The sequence below is a fragment of the Antrostomus carolinensis genome, unplaced genomic scaffold, assembly GCF_000700745.2.
Source record: "Antrostomus carolinensis isolate BGI_N321 unplaced genomic scaffold, ASM70074v2 scaffold7205, whole genome shotgun sequence".
NCBI classification, from domain to species: domain Eukaryota; kingdom Metazoa; phylum Chordata; class Aves; order Caprimulgiformes; family Caprimulgidae; genus Antrostomus; species Antrostomus carolinensis.
The window spans coordinates 1-17,161 of record NW_010315640.1 but is presented as its reverse complement, the minus strand read 5'-3'; the positions used below and the strand labels follow the sequence as shown (position 1 = coordinate 17,161).

At 35.3% G+C, this 17,161-nt stretch overlaps 1 protein-coding gene across 1 annotated transcript; it reads right to left on the bottom strand.

The window, feature by feature from the left end:
• Positions 1-2,864: 2,864 nt before the first annotated feature.
• FANCB (FA complementation group B) lies at positions 2,865-16,389 on the bottom strand. Its single transcript, XM_010168003.2, has 8 exons — positions 15,406-16,389; positions 14,296-14,448; positions 13,683-13,775; positions 9,779-9,907; positions 8,731-8,897; positions 6,161-6,615; positions 5,074-5,311; positions 2,865-3,294 (listed from the first exon to the last, which is right to left on the bottom strand). Exons 1-8 carry the CDS (start codon positions 16,342-16,344, stop codon positions 2,865-2,867), a joined length of 2,604 nt encoding a protein of 867 aa, XP_010166305.1. The 5' UTR covers positions 16,345-16,389.
• Positions 16,390-17,161: the final 772 nt, after the last annotated feature.

Genomic DNA, 17,161 nt, shown 5'->3' with positions numbered 1-17,161 from the left:
GAAGCAGCATGTGAAAGTCTACCAGGAACTGGTAAGCTCTGGAGACCAGTTGTCTTGTCAAATCACCAGTACTAATAAATTCAGAACACCAAGAACCTGCTGGCTGTGTATGAAGACACTACCCACACTAGTATCAACCATGGGTTGCACAACTTGGATTGTGTACAATCAGGTAGTTGTTGCTATATGCAGACAAAAGAACTACAGAATTACATATACACACTTGATGAATCAAAGGGTTTTTCAAAGGCACTTTCTAAACTACCTACTTAGGAGCCAGAAGTCTCAGGAGTTGGGATTGGCCCCCCAGTTGTTGCTCCTACAGAGTAATTATGAGTGAGTAAGTAAGTTAATATATTTTGTCAATAGTTATCTGTATTATTAACAGCTTTATTAACAAAAAGCCTTATGTTGGCTGTGATCTGTATCAATCCCAACCGCTATGATCTGCTATCATGGAAATGGGAATTTACAGAATCAAGCATCCAACTATTTTAGTGGTTATTTCTTGGCAATACCAATCCCCAGTAATTAGGACTGCTGCTGCTACCTATTTAATTTCTCAAATGATTTGCCAAAAAAAGTACCCGCAGAACTGACTATGAAAAAACTCACTTCCAAGACATTATTGGAAGTCCAGAAAATGAGACTTCAACTGTTCATGACCAAAACACAGTGAACCAACCTAACCAGTCTTCCTCGTTCATGCAATTTGGACTCTTCATTTGAACACCATCATGTACTGAGATTAATCATCATGATAGACCAAATAAACTGAAGGTTAACACCTTTAGTTGCTTTTACTTCTGAAAGGCAAGTTTAGGAAAGCACATATCTCTAAACAAAATTCCTGTTGCTGACACTTGAAGATAAGATTCTAGAGAGCCTGTACCTTTGTTCAAACTTGCTTCATTTTTCCATGATTCCTGGCCAAAAAAACCCCATACCAGCATAAACCTTCCAAGTATTTCCAGCAGACCTTTAGATTTTGGCACATAAAAGTATCTACCATGCATATGCAATAGACCTACCAGTTGCATCACAAACACGGAAAATTGCGCCATGTCATTATGCATTACTAGTCATTTGGAGAACTACTCCCAGGAATCTCAGAGCTTTTCGTGATCTCACCTGATGATACGCAAACTAAGCATTCACGCCTGTAGAAAGACTCCTTATTAGGAACATGTTGTGATATGCGTTATTATTCTACTCTAACAATTTGATTTCTACGTTTCTGTGATTTCACTGTTTGCTTTTTTTAAGTAACAACTCCATGGAATTAGAAACTGGCAACTTCTGTCCTTAGCAGCTTCCTGTCATTTGTCCCACTCCACTAGTTCAAGAAAGGGATGCAAACACAAGTGGAAATCTCTCTTTAAAGACAGACAGACAGACCTATGAGGGTTAGTTAAAACATGACACCATGCTACTACAGCAGTGCTAATAAAAATCAAGTGCTGGACTGTTTACACTGTTTTGCATAAAGTCCTTCAAGTGCCCCGAGCTGAATAGTAGCTTTGTTGCTGTGAAAGTTTCTGCTCAGCTGGTTTACCAAGGTCTTGCCCTTAGCTGCAAGCTGCAAGATCTCTATGTGCTTGGAGATCTTTTGCTTCGTTTAAGTGTTTATAACCAGGAACTTTCTTCTGGAAATTCCAGTGACAACTGAATGCCAAGCCCTGGCAATGAGTTCTTAAGCTTTGACCATGAGCTGAACAAAACTGTGGCAAGGAAAGTTTTCTTTTTCTTTTTTTTTTTTTTTTTTTTTTTTTAACAATTCTTTCTCATCCAGTAAATACCGAGTTTCAAATTATCTGTGACGATTTCTTAAGGCATTGTTGACATCTTAATGCAAAATTTCCCTTCTATATATTTAATACTTTGTGTAGCTCAAAAGTGAGACTACATCACTAAGCTGAGTTGAACTTAGCACAGTGTTCTATCACCATTTTTCTAGCTAGTGTTTGCCTTGAGATGGGCATTGGCTTACTGCTGTTGCCAATGTGAAAAGATGTGTCAGACTGAAAAACATCACCACTCTAATGCTTCTAGAGGACACACATAGAGAAGTTGAACTTTCTGATGAAAAAAAAAAGATATAGAATTATTCTGAAATGTTAGTGTTCCCTTGAGTCAATAAACGTCTTCCATTCTTCCTGTCAAACTTTTATTGTCAGAGTGCATGCTGCAGATGTTAACTATTAAAAATTTGTTTACAGGAAAACTAAAAAAGGAAATTATGACAACTTTAGAAAAATGGTGACAAACACTAGAAATATAAAATAGAGATAAAAGGACGAAAATTATTGTGATTTGAGATTTTCTAAGCTTTCTGCTGCTCACAAAGCTGAAAAATGGTATCATTAAAAGTTATTTCAAAGGCCTGATATATCACAAAGATAAACTGCCTCTTATTTGGATTTGTCAAACCCCATACTCAATTTATGATTAAAAGTGGTTGCTTAACTTAGATCTTTTTTATATCTCTCAAGATTTCTTTAAAAAGTTTTAAGTTTTATCTGTGTAAACAGTCATCTTACAAGTTTAATCAGATTATTTTAAGCAGTATATGCTTGTTATTTTTTTTTTTCTAATAAAGTTCATTTAGAGTTCAAGAATTATGACTTTGGAATAGGACTTCCTAGAAAATACTTTAAAAATAATATTTTTGAAATCCGTAACAAAATGACTCAGCTATCTTTAATATTAAATTCTTGCCAAACCAGCTACAATTCATCAACCAAAATACCAGTATTTATCTGTAGAAATAACTGAGTTATAAAATAAAAATACAAGTACCCATGAAAATATAAATACTATTTAATAGTATAATTTTAATAAAAATTTATTCAACATAGATTTAGTTAATATTTTCTAGTACTTGCTAGTCTCCACACAATCATATCTGAATTGAGCTGTGTTTCTGCTATTTTCAAAGCAATTTCCTGGTAAAGGGCACCATTCATTGTCTGATTCATACTTAGCATACTCTCTTCCCGTTCATTCTGAAGCTTTTTTCTGAATTGCTGAACTCCCTCCTCACTGTCCAGTAAAGAAGCCACAGAAGCATCACTGATTTTCTTGCCAAGCTCATTCCCCCATGTCACACTGTTTTCAGCTTTAATTTCTTTTGAGAAGAAATAATTCCTTGAGGTGAGCATTTCTTTTTCCAAAGCCAGTGCTAACTGTTCAGTAAGTACACCTCCACTCCCAGATCTCAGGAGTTTTACATTACAGCTTGGTGGGAGAACTCTAGTAAGGCTATGAAGGCACTGGAACAAGACAGTCAGGTTTCTGTAAAAAAAAAAAGATGATGATGATGATTATTAAAGCTATTTTATATCTCCAAAATTATATAGCAGAAAATAAAACAAAGCTACTTTAAATCAAACAGGGAAAAACTGACACTGATTATTATGGTATTAAGTATTATATGTACTGTACATACAAGAGTAAGCAAGGGCTTTTTAATGGTGTGCACACTAGCCACTGTACATCAAAAGAACTGACACTAAGCAAACTTCAGCAACATAAATATTCTATGCTAAAAATATATGTCCATGATTAGGGTTACATGTGCATCACTTGTTCCTTTAAGAAGCAATTCATTGTATGTGAAGGCCACATGTAATAGCCCAAAGGAAATGTGTTGTTTGGTCTATGTTTAGGGGCACAAAAAAGTAACTTCTACTCATAGATTGTCACTATCAATAGATATGTACAGTATGGCTATTAGGTGGCCCACAGCTTGTCTTTAAAAAATGGTCACTGGAGAGGGAAAGTTGCACTTAAAAAAATCAGACATTCAATATTATTAAGAAACCAAGATAAAATAGTGCTTGTAATTATCAGTGACTCTATTTCCCTTGATATCAGTGTGACATATATGACAAAGTGACACAGATCAGAAAGGCATTTTTCCTTAAAGTACTTCTATTTCAATTTAGTTATCTTAATATTCCACCACTTATAACAGACACAATTTATTTTGGTTCTGAAAGGCTGTGAAAAAGAATAGTCTGTAGCTCCCACCTATTACAGAAATATCCTAGCTGGATAAAAGATCAATACAAAAATGGGAAAAAAAGATACAGAAAATGCAACCATAGTTACACCACAAACATGCAGTTCACTATTAATGCAAAAATTATATCAAAAGTGAATAGTATTAAGTAACCTTACTTTTCAAAAGGAACCAAAAGTCTTGAGGCTTAAAATTTTACTGATTGATTTCTTAAACATTTCAGCCTTTTCTCTTACATAAAAGAAGGAAATTAACTCCTAATTTGAGTAAAAGATTGAACCTCACTATGAATTAGAGATTCTTAAGAGACTGAGCTTTTCTTCCTTTTATTTTTTAGCTTGAACTCTTCAGGACAGGTAACGTGTCAATACTCGAGAAGCACTTTTTATGTTGTGAGCCTTGTCAAGCCAAATTGTAAACTTGTTTAGCCTGGTTTACAGACATTTGTCCAAGAATGAACATAAAAAAAGGAAATCACTGAGACTCTTCAGATTATTTCCTGTTCAAAATCATGGTAGATAGGAAATTAATATATCAGAAAAGAAACATGTACAAAATTAAATTTATGTTGTTGTATTAAACTACAAAATGACATAGCAATAAATTTAAATTTAGTATAATTTGGGGTTTGCTGTTGTTTGTTTGGGTTTTCCTGTTTTGTTTTTAACATCCCCCTAAGGAATCTTTTTTAAATCAACACATGTTAAAGAAAAATTATATATTATACTAACAATAATGTAAGAAAAATGAATATAGAATTATGATGCAGTGAAATGAACTAAAGAAATAGTACTAAACAGATATTAATGGAGACTAGAATTACTTGTAATTCAGTGTACTAGCCTAGACAAAATTAAACAATGCCATTCAGGTCCTGCCATAGTTCTGATTCAAAAATAATTCTGTTACTGTTGATGGTTATCGTATCATCCTATTGGAAGCCTGATGGTTATGATTTTGGCTGTTGTTTATGGTACCAGTAAGAAATAGTGTAAATATAAAGTGCGTAAGCAAGATGAATATACTCTACACCTTTTGAGCAATTTTACCTGCAAAATAATGTTAGAACTCCTTCAAATGGATTTTTCAGGGTCCAGTTAAAAATTGTACCGTACGCATTTCCTGCTTTATGACAGAATATGTTGTCACGGCATTCATTAAATGGTGTGCACTCCATTTCTCCCAATAACCATGAATTTACTGGAGTCAATGTGCAGTCAGAAGACACAATCTGAAAGGAGAATCTGACAGATACTGCAAGGACAGCAAGTATATCTTCTATGGAACCTGCAAGAAAATATATGAGAAAGATATTTGACCTAAATATTTTGATCATGCTGCATGCATTAAATGTGCTTAGAGTTTTGGTTCACATTCCCAGTTTTATGTGAAGAGTTTGCACCTGCATTCATGTGTTTTCTGGGCATTTTCTTTTCACCTAAACTCTTATTCCTACTTATGTCAATCAAAATAGCTGATTAACAGAGCCCCATCTATATAATGAAAGCTCTAAAGATAAACATCACCTTGCCAAAAGAAGACTATTAATAGCCTCCTGTAATAGTAAGATGACATGTTGCCTTAAGCCAGTGATACAGCATTAAAGGAAGAAAGAAATCAAAATTAATTGCAAACAATCAAAAGGTTATTTTACTACATGAGTGGAAGGGAAGGCTGCCATTTCCAATACAACAACCAGCTGAGTGTTTCAGTTGCTTCAAGAAGCTATCAAAAGGTTATTTTACTACATGAGTGGAAGCCCAGTTCAATACAAATTCAATCAGGAATTTAAAATAATATGTATGTACCTAATCAACAGTAAATACTGTATTTATAGAAAAAACACAGGCTTCAAGATTCTTGTACTCAGACTTATCTTCAAAATAAACCTTTCCAGATACACTTCAGCACCAATGCTAGCACAAACCCTTACAGCAACTCACTTAACATTTTTTTTCATTTTGAGAGATATTCCATCTTGTATTTCACCCTACTTTTAATTCACAACAGGTTCATGCAGATCATGTTCAAAGAGACAGATGTGAATGCACCTCGAAAACTTAGCTTGCCATCAGCTAGAGTAAACAGAAGAATCAACCATGTATTTATGAATCCATATTATATCAATCCATTTACCTGTACAGTAACTATTATCCCTTAGCATCTTTACTGAATATTTTCCACTTGAAATATCTTCCAGACTTAATAAAATTTTCCCACAGAGTACAGTAATCTTTTTGCTCTCCTGTAAACTATCATTCCAATGCTTTTGTTTCTTTGCATGTAGAAGAACTATACAACATACACGATGAAATGCCAGTAATGGTGAAAGGCTGGTAACAGCAATGACTGTCTTTGCTCCATCCAACTGAACCCTTGCACATCTCTTAGGAAACTCTTTTTTCGGATCATTCTTGCTATGCAAGTCCAATTTCATCTTTTTTGAAGGAGGCTCAATTTGACACGAGGAGACAGACAACGCTGAGAAGGCTTTGTTCAGCTTAATGATTTTATTTTGACACTCAATAATCGGAGAAATCGAAGGGAAGTCTTGATCCGTCACTAAAGATAAACTGACATCACTCAGTGACCTGTGAAAAATCCATACAAGATGACTGCACTCTCAGTTTGTATTTTACTTTCTCACAAATAACGAGAACTTTGCAGAAATATACAGACATTTAAGACTACCACAAACCCCAGCATCATTCCAGGTTAAGTCATACACTGCAAAAAGTTTAAGTCCTTCAAATTACTATTTCATCTAAGTTTAGTATTAAGATTTTCAAAATCTGGACGGAATTTTCTAAGAGCTTCTAGGAGTTAGAGGCCTCATTTAAACTGAAAGAATTTGGATGTCTAATTCACCCAGAAAATGTTGAAAGTTCCACATAACCCAGGCAGATAGTCTGACTTTTATAATTTATTTTCAAAGGGCTTAACTTTCTTTTAACAAAAAAATACAGCAAGTATCTATTCTGCTCTCTTTGAGGACTAAAAGCTCTTCTGATGTTCTATGCTGTTTTATAGATGTTCAAACAAAATTGAATATAGAGACTAAAATAAAACATTTAAAATATTGTTACCTTAAACATGCAGCAATTTCCTGAAATGTATGAAGTACTTTATTCAACACATGGTTCTTTCAATGAAATCCTAATACTATTGTTTCAGATCCTCATTTAATATTTTATTCTGTCAATCAATTTAGTCTCGAGATGTCACTGACATCTGAAAGTCTTATGGAAGTCTAATTTTCTTTATGGAGAAGTATCACCACCCCACAATGCAATCTAAAACATAACTGCAATTTTGCATTAGTAGGAAACACAAAAACAATCAGTAAAGACTTACGGTGTTGGGGGTGGAGAGAAAGCAAGCCCTTTTCCCCAAAACCACAGGTCACTGTATGTATGAACTGGAGCCCAGAAGACCTAGGTTCTGCTGCTAGCCTACCAAGTAACCTTTGACAAATGACTTCATCTTCCCAGATCTTTTCTCAACTCTAAAAATGGGGGAGAGGGCAATATTGCTTCTAGTTTTTACAGAATGGTTCCAAATCTTCTGAGGATTTCTGAAGCTATACAGGAATTATGTATTTCATTTTCAAAAACAAAGTCATCATCATCAAAGCTAAAAGAATAAATGCTGGAAAGGCAAAAACAATCTCTTGCCTCAGTGGCTCTTAACAGAGGCTGACAAGATGAGGTCAACTTTCTTGTAAAGTTATAGTGATCTGTCAGTTGAGAAATAATATACCCGCAGCTCCAGCAGAATGGCCAAAGGGCGTAACAGGTCAGCTCCCTCGCAACCACTTGAATGATTTTCAGTGGCACGAATAGTCTTTAAGCTTACCCTAACACAGACTTGGCTACACTGCTTGTGGGAATAGAGGTCAAAAGGTAAGTTCTGACTCCCCTAAAGTTTACATTACACAATGCACACTGTAAATTTATTTTTCATGTAATCCTGTCTTTTTTAAACTGTGTTCCAAACTAGGTCCCTCCCTGTAAGAGGGAAACTACATACGTCGTATTTACAATTAGAACTGAGCAATTAAAATAAACAGAATAAAAAAGTAACTTTAAAGACAATTATAGGAATAAACAAAAAAATTTTATGGTTTAAGTATTGTATGGCTGATTGTTCCACATAATTACACAATACATTAAGTTTAGCAAATATTTTATTTGATTGGATACTTGACTGTAGCACACTTCAATTCAAAAGCTGAGCATTAAGTTGATAAGAGAATTTAAAATGTTTTCTTCTGCGCTTCTTTAAGCAAATCACTCTTTAGGAATGGCAAGATGTTAACAGTAAGGCATCAGGAACTGTACAACTAAGGCAGAGCTTTATCTACATCACATACTGATGTGAACAGAGCTATGTCAACAGGAACTATAAGAACCATAACTTTGGTCAAAAGGAAACTCTGTTGTAAAAAGTCTCCAGTAACGATGTAGTTATACTGACACAACTGATTTTTGGCTATACAACATATTTTTTTGCACAGTGATAGAGAGAGACAAACAGCAGCAACAATACTGAGAAGACACACATTTTGAAACACTTTATATACAGATGTTCAAAATGAGAAAGTTCAAAGCTCAAAAATCCACTCTTGCTACTGTAGAGTTAACCTGCAAATTCAATTTCTATACAACGCTACTCAATTGTGTTATTAGACAAATGTACATACTTACAAGTGAAACGATTCAGTTAGTTTTACTCCAACTACCAAGCTGTCGCCCACAACACGCTGCCACAATTTCTCTATGAAGTGTTCTTGGACTTTAGACGTCAATGATGTCTCCTTACTAAGAGAATGAGGAGGATTTTCTACATCATCCCAGAGAGAGACAAGACCTTCCTTACAGAAAAATGGGGTTTTTTAGATAAATTAAATGGAGATATTAGTTCTTTTTATGACGCATTATTTTGTGTTTTACCACAAATGATTGCTGTAAATGCCTTTAAGATACATAAAATTAAATCTATATAAAATAGTTTATTCTCTGCAATAGATTAAAAAGATAGAATTGCATTTTCTTAAAATACATGATATAATGAAAAGCACAACTCATGGTCTTCTTTTAAACATCACAAGTATAAATCTTGAACAGCCATACAGTTAATTGTCCAAATAAGACTTAAAGTACTAGAATTTATTTTATACTACTGCATTAATTGCTTGAAATTTAGTTGTCTAAACCTGGCTGACTTGAAAGGGACCACAACATTAACTAAAAGGGAGATCAACTCCATTTCAAGTAAGTTAGGAGGCTTATTTTAAGCAACATATTAAGGTAGTATCTTCCCAACCTCCATCACCTTCTCAGCCCACAGTTTAATCTGCCCCCATTATAAAATCAATTACACAGATCTATGACAGCCCATTTTTCATAACATGTTAGATCACAGACAGATATTCAGTATCTAGGCAACTGTGACAATTAATTAAGGCTGTACACTCCCCCTACTGTTTGCCACTAACTCTTTGTTAGAGGTTACTCCTCCATACAACTCAGTTGTCAGGAGGTATTGTGCAAATCGATTTAAAGTAAAAACAACTAAATTTTCTCTTATCTACATATGATGACAGATTAAGGTAATGAACCAGAATTAAAAAGCAGATTAATGAGTTTTGATAGTGGCAATCCCTACTGGAGAAAGTAACAAGTGGTTGAGGGAAGTACTCTCTACAAATGGCTCAGGATTCAGAAGTGATCTGTACTCTCTTCTGCATTTTACCTTTTTTGCAGTTGGTAGGATATGGGTTCTTTCTTCAACAAGATCTATTAATGCTCTGCAAGATTCAAGAATAACCTTCTTTTTTAATCCTAAATGCTGCTGTAGTTCTTGAACAGAGGTGCAACCAGCCTGTAAAAGATAAAAATTATCAATGGAATTATGCTTAGGTCTACTGCAAATAAGAATTGATATTGAAGCTACCAAGATATCTTTTCAGCTTTCCATTTTTGTGCAAGTATCACAAGCCAAGATCCTGGTGTTCTTCAAGTAATGCTCTTAAAAAATGTTCAAGTCAGGTTACTCTGCTGCCAAAATATGAATCTAAGCCTTGGCCTCTCAATATTAAATCTAGAGTTTAAGATAAACTTCTGTGGTAAACTTTATCAAATTGTTTACGCATTTGTCTCTTTCATTATTGCTCCTGTTTCACTCTTCCATTGGAAGATACCAGTTTCGATTTCTTCTCAAGACTTGTATTGATTATTGGTCAAGTAAATATATTGAAGAGTTGACAGTTTTGCAAACAGACAGACACGCAGGCTAGTCTCAGTTAAAATTAGAAAAGAAAAGAAAAGAAAAGAAAAGAGAAGAAAAGCCGAGAAAAGACGAAAAGAAAAGAAAAGAAAAGAAAAGAGAAGCATGTCTGCATCAGCTACTAAGATTTTAAGAAAGCTTCACAAGAGCTATTCTCTGGAAAACAAGATCCTGAGAAGTCCAATGCTACCGAAGAGAAGACAAAACTCACCATTGGAAGGCAAAACCAAATTCCACTCACCAAAAAAACAAACAAAAAAACCCAGTTCAGGATCAGTCATAACCAACTGACAAACCTGAATAAAAAGCACACCATGTTAGCGAAGTGGTGCCCTCTGCTTAAGCTGCAATGGCAAAGGGTATTTAGAGTAAGTAGCATTCATCATCCTAAGTTCTGTAAAAAAATTATTTGCCACCCATCAAATCGTGCATTATAAATATCAGATTCCAAGCAATAATCCAGTGCCAGACATGGGTCAGGAGAAGAAAAGGATAAGTTAAGAACAAAGATAACACCTTCCTAATCGAGTTCATGAGAATACCGAACCATTACTTACTCCCACTGGTGAGTAACTCCTGAATAAACACTGAGAAACAGAAAGCAAAGGGGAAAGCACAGCCTGAGAAGCAGTCAAAATAGCCAAAGATTCACTGATGCTGACCAATCTTACTTTTGCAAGCCCTTTTCCCCCAGAAAGCAACACAAGAAAGAGACCTGAATTTTCCACATGGCAAACCCAAGACTGGGTAGCTCCCCATCAACTCTCCCTGGAACTAGTGACATGCACATTCTTTCTGCTGTATGCTGAGATATACTGAGCAACAAGCATCAGCAGAAGTCACAATCTGCACTGAGCAACTAAGAAATTAAAACTAGATCACCTTAAAATAGAAAACAAACATCAACATAAAAACAAAGCAGTCCAGGGCTGAACACAATAGAGCTGTAAATCCAGCATGAACAGCAGAACAGATAAATCATTGTCAAAAGGAAAGCAAATTAAGGCAGAGGCTTAGTAGTAAGTAGAACAGCCAAGTGCTTTGACATATTGCAATTAAAGTTGCAGTATCCATAAATATAGAAATTAATACATACATAGGCAAGAACTAAAATTATTGAGCCAAGAACTGTGGCACTTTTATAAAGGAGAGAAATGGAAAGGAAGATTCACAATTTATAAGACTAAAAAAAAATATTCGGAAAACCAAAGGCAAAATGGAACAAGAAGAGAAAAGGACAGAGTGAGGCATAATTCAGATCTATAGGCTGAAGCTGCTCATATGGTAAATAACTCATTCTGTGTTTTTCAATTACTAAATTCCCTAATGAAAAAACATCAAAAAGAAAATGGGCCAATCTACAGCAAAAGATGTAAAAAATACATACGTAAATCTTACCCTAAAAACAGTAATAAAAATTAAACATACAGAACTTTTCTTAAATAACTTTCTGCCCACCACCAAATCAGCATTATCAGAATGAAAACAAAACAATTGGACATTGCAGCAATTCAGTGAATCAGAGCAATTCAGTGAATTAGCAGTAAGGATTAAAAAATACCTGCCCCAAAACAGGCAAACCAAGTCAAAGGACGCAAGTTAATTATAGGTAAAAGAATTTGGCATTGTAATCCTTACAAAACTGTTAAATACTTGGGGGGAGAACAGGCCAGTGGACATAAAAAGACACTTATGACCCATGGTACTTCTGCCAGAAGAGCCAACTAAACCCATGAGAAACCCTATAACCTCAGCTGTTGTTATGTAACTGCAGTACTCTGCCAAAGGAAGTCTTCTGCAGAAGACACTAAAACAAGTGTTAAAAAAAAAAATCTTCAGGGGCGAAAAGGTTTGATTCAGACCCAAAAGATTGCATACAAGATAAACATAAAACAGTTAAAAAATGCTCAAACTGATATATCTCTCAATTTTACTACCTGCAAAATGCAACTTATACTGATTACTCTGTATAACTTAAATGAAGCCTACTTGCATGCAGGGGCCACAATTCAGTCCTGCTTAAGTTCTCACTGGGTTAGAAAACAGCTGTGAAGATCCAAAATAAGGGGTAAGCAACAAAAGTATGAAAAAGGGCTGCATCTGCTACTTCATTTTGCCCTAAAAGATGTGATTCCACTGTCAAACATGATTTGATTGCAAATTTCTAGAAGACCTTAATTTTGATCATAAATATCAAGAGGCATCACTCCAAGGTTAAATAAACTTTGTTCTCCAAACAGCAGCTTTTCTCTTTTGGAATATGTATAGTATCTCTTTAGACATCTCTCTTGTAATAAGAACTAGAAAAGTCTTTTTTTTTTTCCAGTCTTTTCCTAATGGGTCATAGCCCTCCTTTTCTTCCAGTACTAAACTTTTGCCAGTTAATTTGTTTAATTTTTAAATGCTGAAGATACACTTGCCACAATGTCCTACTTAAGATTTCACTAATTCTCAAATTATGGCAATAATTACCTCCTATCTCATACTTAAAGCACTCTTAGCAAACTAAAAATAGCCTTACATCATTTACTCAATTTGAGATTTATGCTATACCCTACAGCTTTTTAATTTTTTAAATAATTTTCCTATTTTGTGAATTATTACCCATTTGGTATAGGTCAATGCCCAATATTGCAAAAGAACATCTTGGAGAGTATGCTGGGTGTTTACCAACAGGATGAAAAGTAGAAAGAACGAAAGGTAATGATATAGTCCTGTTAATTACTTGGACTGTGGCAAGTTCGCCCCAGTTTGTTTTATAAATGATGCTAATTAAAAGAAGGATACATTTGAGCTTCACTTACTCTACTTTGCAAAATTGTCCTAATAAAAATGCTAGTAACAACAGAAGAAACATCAGCAGGTGGTGAAATAATAGTCACTAATTTGTGCAAAAGAAAAAGCCAACTTGACTGAAGTCCACGGACAAAGAATCAGACCATAACGCTTTTCTTTATTTTCAGGATTAAATGCCAATCATCAGCACTCACTGGGAACCTAGCACTACGCTATCTCAAAATATGTAAAGCAGAGCAAAAGTAGTAAACATTCTAATTTTATTAAACTGGTATTTAAACATCTATGAGTAAAATGACTGTTACGAAGCTTTGATAGGATGGCTTCGGCATTACCTCAAAAGTTTAATTAAAATTAAATTAGACCTTTCCAGTTACCCAAATGCAATTGTTACAGCAGAGAGAACTGAGGCACAGAGTACCACTAATTCGAGAATGGATACTTAACAACGTTGTCTTCTCCCTGAACCACTTCTCCAATAAAACCAGTATTATTAACCTCACCCTTTAGATAATGTAATGATACGGAAAGGTAATTTGGAGAAAATATGGAGGCAGAACTCTTGAGTACAAACCTGTAATCTTGTTTCAAGTGCTTGAACAGTAAGCAAACCATTCTCTTGCAATCCTTCTGCAGCAGGAACATCATGTTTATAATTAATACCACTCTAAAAAACAAACAACAAAATAAAACCCTTAATTAACTAAAAACCTCAAAGTAAGGTACAGGCTATTACACAGCATTATAAAAATCTGGGGGAAAATGCAGAAAACCAGAAGAATCACAGTATGCATTTAAAACCAAAAAATCTTATCTTCTGAAAGCAATTAGAAGGTGATAGCACATAAAGGAAAGACGCAATTATAAGAAGATAATTAACAAGCATTATGGTCTTAATTAAGAGATATTAGCCAAAAAAGTAAGCATTGTAGCAAACCTGTTAGGTATGTGTAACATTTTCAACCACATTAATTTCCCAAAAGAATGTGGATGCTATAAAGGAAGTAGAATAATCCCTTCAGATAAGTGAACTTACGATTACAGCAGGGAACATTGTATTCAAACTTCAGGGCATTTCACAGCACACATCCAATTTCACTTTGCACCAATACTTTAACGATTTCTTGAGCTTTTCTTAATTTAGTAAGCACAGACTGAGAAGCTGAGAAAAGGCAATCTGAACTTACTGCATAGTTGACCGCTCCAAGATCTGTTATTTTGAATGAACTTAACACGTCTGTATGGGAGTCATCCTTAAAAAGCAGTAACAGTTGCTCACTTCCAGAGCCAATAAAATCATCCACCAGAACAGATTTCACTTTTTGCCAATTGGAAGCCACCTACAGTAGAAGAGGTTTTAAAATACATATATTTGAATAAATCTTGTATTTGAGATTTTGTTTTGATGAAGTTTGCTTTCTATAAAGAAGCAGCCTACTCAGGTGTGTGGAATACAGTATTTTAAGAAGTTTCAAGCTCTCATTCTTACTCCATCATTTAGAGCCTTTGTAACTCTGGGATGAATTAGCCATTTCTCTCTAAAGATCTCTTTCTGCGATACAGGTGGCAGAGAACACGACAACTTTTCAGTGCACTCCAGCAGCTGAATACTGTAACATTTATTCAGAACCAGTAATACTTGCAGATCAGTTAAAGACAATATACCTTTGACAGTCAAAAATACCTTTGTTGCATTGCACACTTTAATAAGTTTGAGAGATGAAGACAAGTTTGTACAATAATGCTGGTGACTAAATAGGACAAACTTTCATTTCCCTCAGTTATGTAAGTCTCGTTGACAGACTATTACAAAACTCTAGCAATTAACTTCGTCTCTACTGAATTCAGGAAAAAAAAAGTGAGGCTTCTTCGTGCCATTTCCATAAAACAATACTTTTTGTTCCTAGGAAGTGAGACTCAAAGACTTTTAAATTCCAATGAGAAATTTATGCTTTGCAATGACATCAGTTTACTTTAACAGAACTTATGTAGGCACACTCATAACTACCTTACAACTTCAGGTTCTCAAACTATAGAAGCTTTCAACTAGCAACAGAAGTTTTGGCTCAGACTCAAAAAATGTATTATTAAATAATAGAATCCAGGGTTTATTTTCAGATATATAAGCAAGCAATGAAAGCAAAACAATCTCATTCTTTAGACAGGTTATTTTAACAGAAGCAACAATAACTAAAAGAATTAGCACTTACACATGTAGCTTTTCAGTTGCAGAAACTTACAATAACACATACAAAAAAAAGACAGTGGTAAAAGGAGCTGTTCAAAGCCACCAATACCTGTAAGCTGTCTCTCCTCTGTACAGCACAGATACTTCCAGAGGCAAAAGACACAATAAATAGCAAATCATTGCTACTGGTTACAGCTGTTTCTACTGAATGTGGTTTCTCATATGGAAGCTCACAAACACCTTTAGGGTGACCATCTTGGAACCAAATAAGCTGATTCTTGTGAGTTACGGCAACAAGTGATATTTGGAGTTGTTTTTTCAACATTTCATTCTTGCAGACATAGACAGAAGATACCACTCTGCTATAAGCATGAGGCATAAAGCATGTGCCAGTTAGCATTTTCTGTGTTTCAATAGCGTATCCAAAGAACTCACTACCCCAGATGGCTCTGTCTGAAGTGGAAAACTCATCCTCATCTTCACTCTCTGGCAGGCAAGCAGTTCTTATCCCTAAGACAACAGTGCCTTCATCCTTAATTTCACCTGTCCACACAACAGAAGAAAGCTGAACAGGAGCACTTAGAACTGTGCAGGTGGCAGAAGAGATGTAGAACAGCTTGTTGGCATGCCTCCACAAGACTGAAGGGCCAGTAAACAACCTAATATCTTCTTTCAGCTCATAATCCAATTTAAAATGAAAAGACTGCTCAAACTGATTTGAGCTGTGAAGCAACAATACAAAGTATTTGACAACATTGTTCCGTTTTTTCTTCTTCATCAAAACGCAGGGAAGAATAATCCCTGTTCTAGAATCCGTTGTGCAGCTACAACAAATTATTTCAATTTTAAAGTGACTGGCAAGCATACTGTATACTCCAGAAGATTTCTGAACAAAGAGCTTAGTGTCTCTGTCGAATGCCATTCTTCTGACACATAAGTTCATTGTTTTATCAGCTGTTGCTCCCTCCACATGCTTTGTTTTTGACAGATGAAATATAAGGACTTCTCCATTGTAGGACAAGAACTGTTCTTGCTCTCCTAGAAGCATCTTTATTTATTTTCATATATATTCCTCTATGGGAAAACAAGCGTCTCCATTTTTGTCAGCATTATTTCTCTGTGGAAATGTTAACCTATCTGGATGGTTTCCATCTACAAAAGTAAACAACAAAAAAGTTAAATTGTTCTGGGACTAGCTGAATTGACCCTAAAGAATAAGAAAAACTATACGTTACAAAGCAATGACAGACTAATTTGAGAATATGAGGTCAGTATGTGCTTTAATCTCACAGATCAAAATGAAGTGAAGCAACTTTGTACTGAGACATTTAAGTAACAGAAATGTATGTCAGAAATGTATTTGAGCATCTATTTAAGCAAAGCATGAATTTGCTACTTATCACAGAATGTTGGGGATTGGAAGGGACCTTGAAAGATCATCTAGTCCAATCCCCCTGATGGAGCAGGAACCTAAATGAGATCACACAGGAAGGCGTCCGGGCAGGTTTTGAATGTCTCCATAGAAGGAGACTCCACAAACTCCCTGGGCAGCCTGTTCCAGTGCTCATCAACAACTACATGGCAAAATATAAATTAAAACAAGCCGGACCATACGTGCACTGTTTGTGTGATTGAATTCAAGGCGTCGGCTCCCCAAATACACTGAGCAGACTGGAAAGCAACGGTGCTTTGAATTCTCAAGTCTAAGAGCCTTCGCTCAGGCGTAGGCGTTACTAATAACTCATTCTCTCTTAAAACCACAAAGCCTCTTTAAGGAGAAAACTCTCTGAAGAAGAGTCCAGTCACTTTGCCGCCAAGCGCGTTCCCTCCCCTCCCTCCTTCCCTCACCCAGACCCAGACAAGAC

What these genes read in the sequence shown, in the direction of transcription:
- FANCB (XM_010168003.2), bottom strand. Translation starts at nt 16,344, where the DNA reads ATGCTTCTAGGAGAGCAAGAACAGTTCTTGTCCTACAATGGAGAAGTC. An exon ending in TTGGAGCGGTCAACTATGCA is followed by an intron (nt 13,776 to 14,295) that starts GTAAGTTCAGAT and finishes TTTGTTTTTTAG; the next exon opens with AGTGGTATTAATTATAAACA. An exon ending in GGATAATAGTTACTGTACAG is followed by an intron (nt 5,312 to 6,160) that starts GTAAATGGATTG and finishes ATTTTCTTGCAG; the next exon opens with GTTCCATAGAAGATATACTT.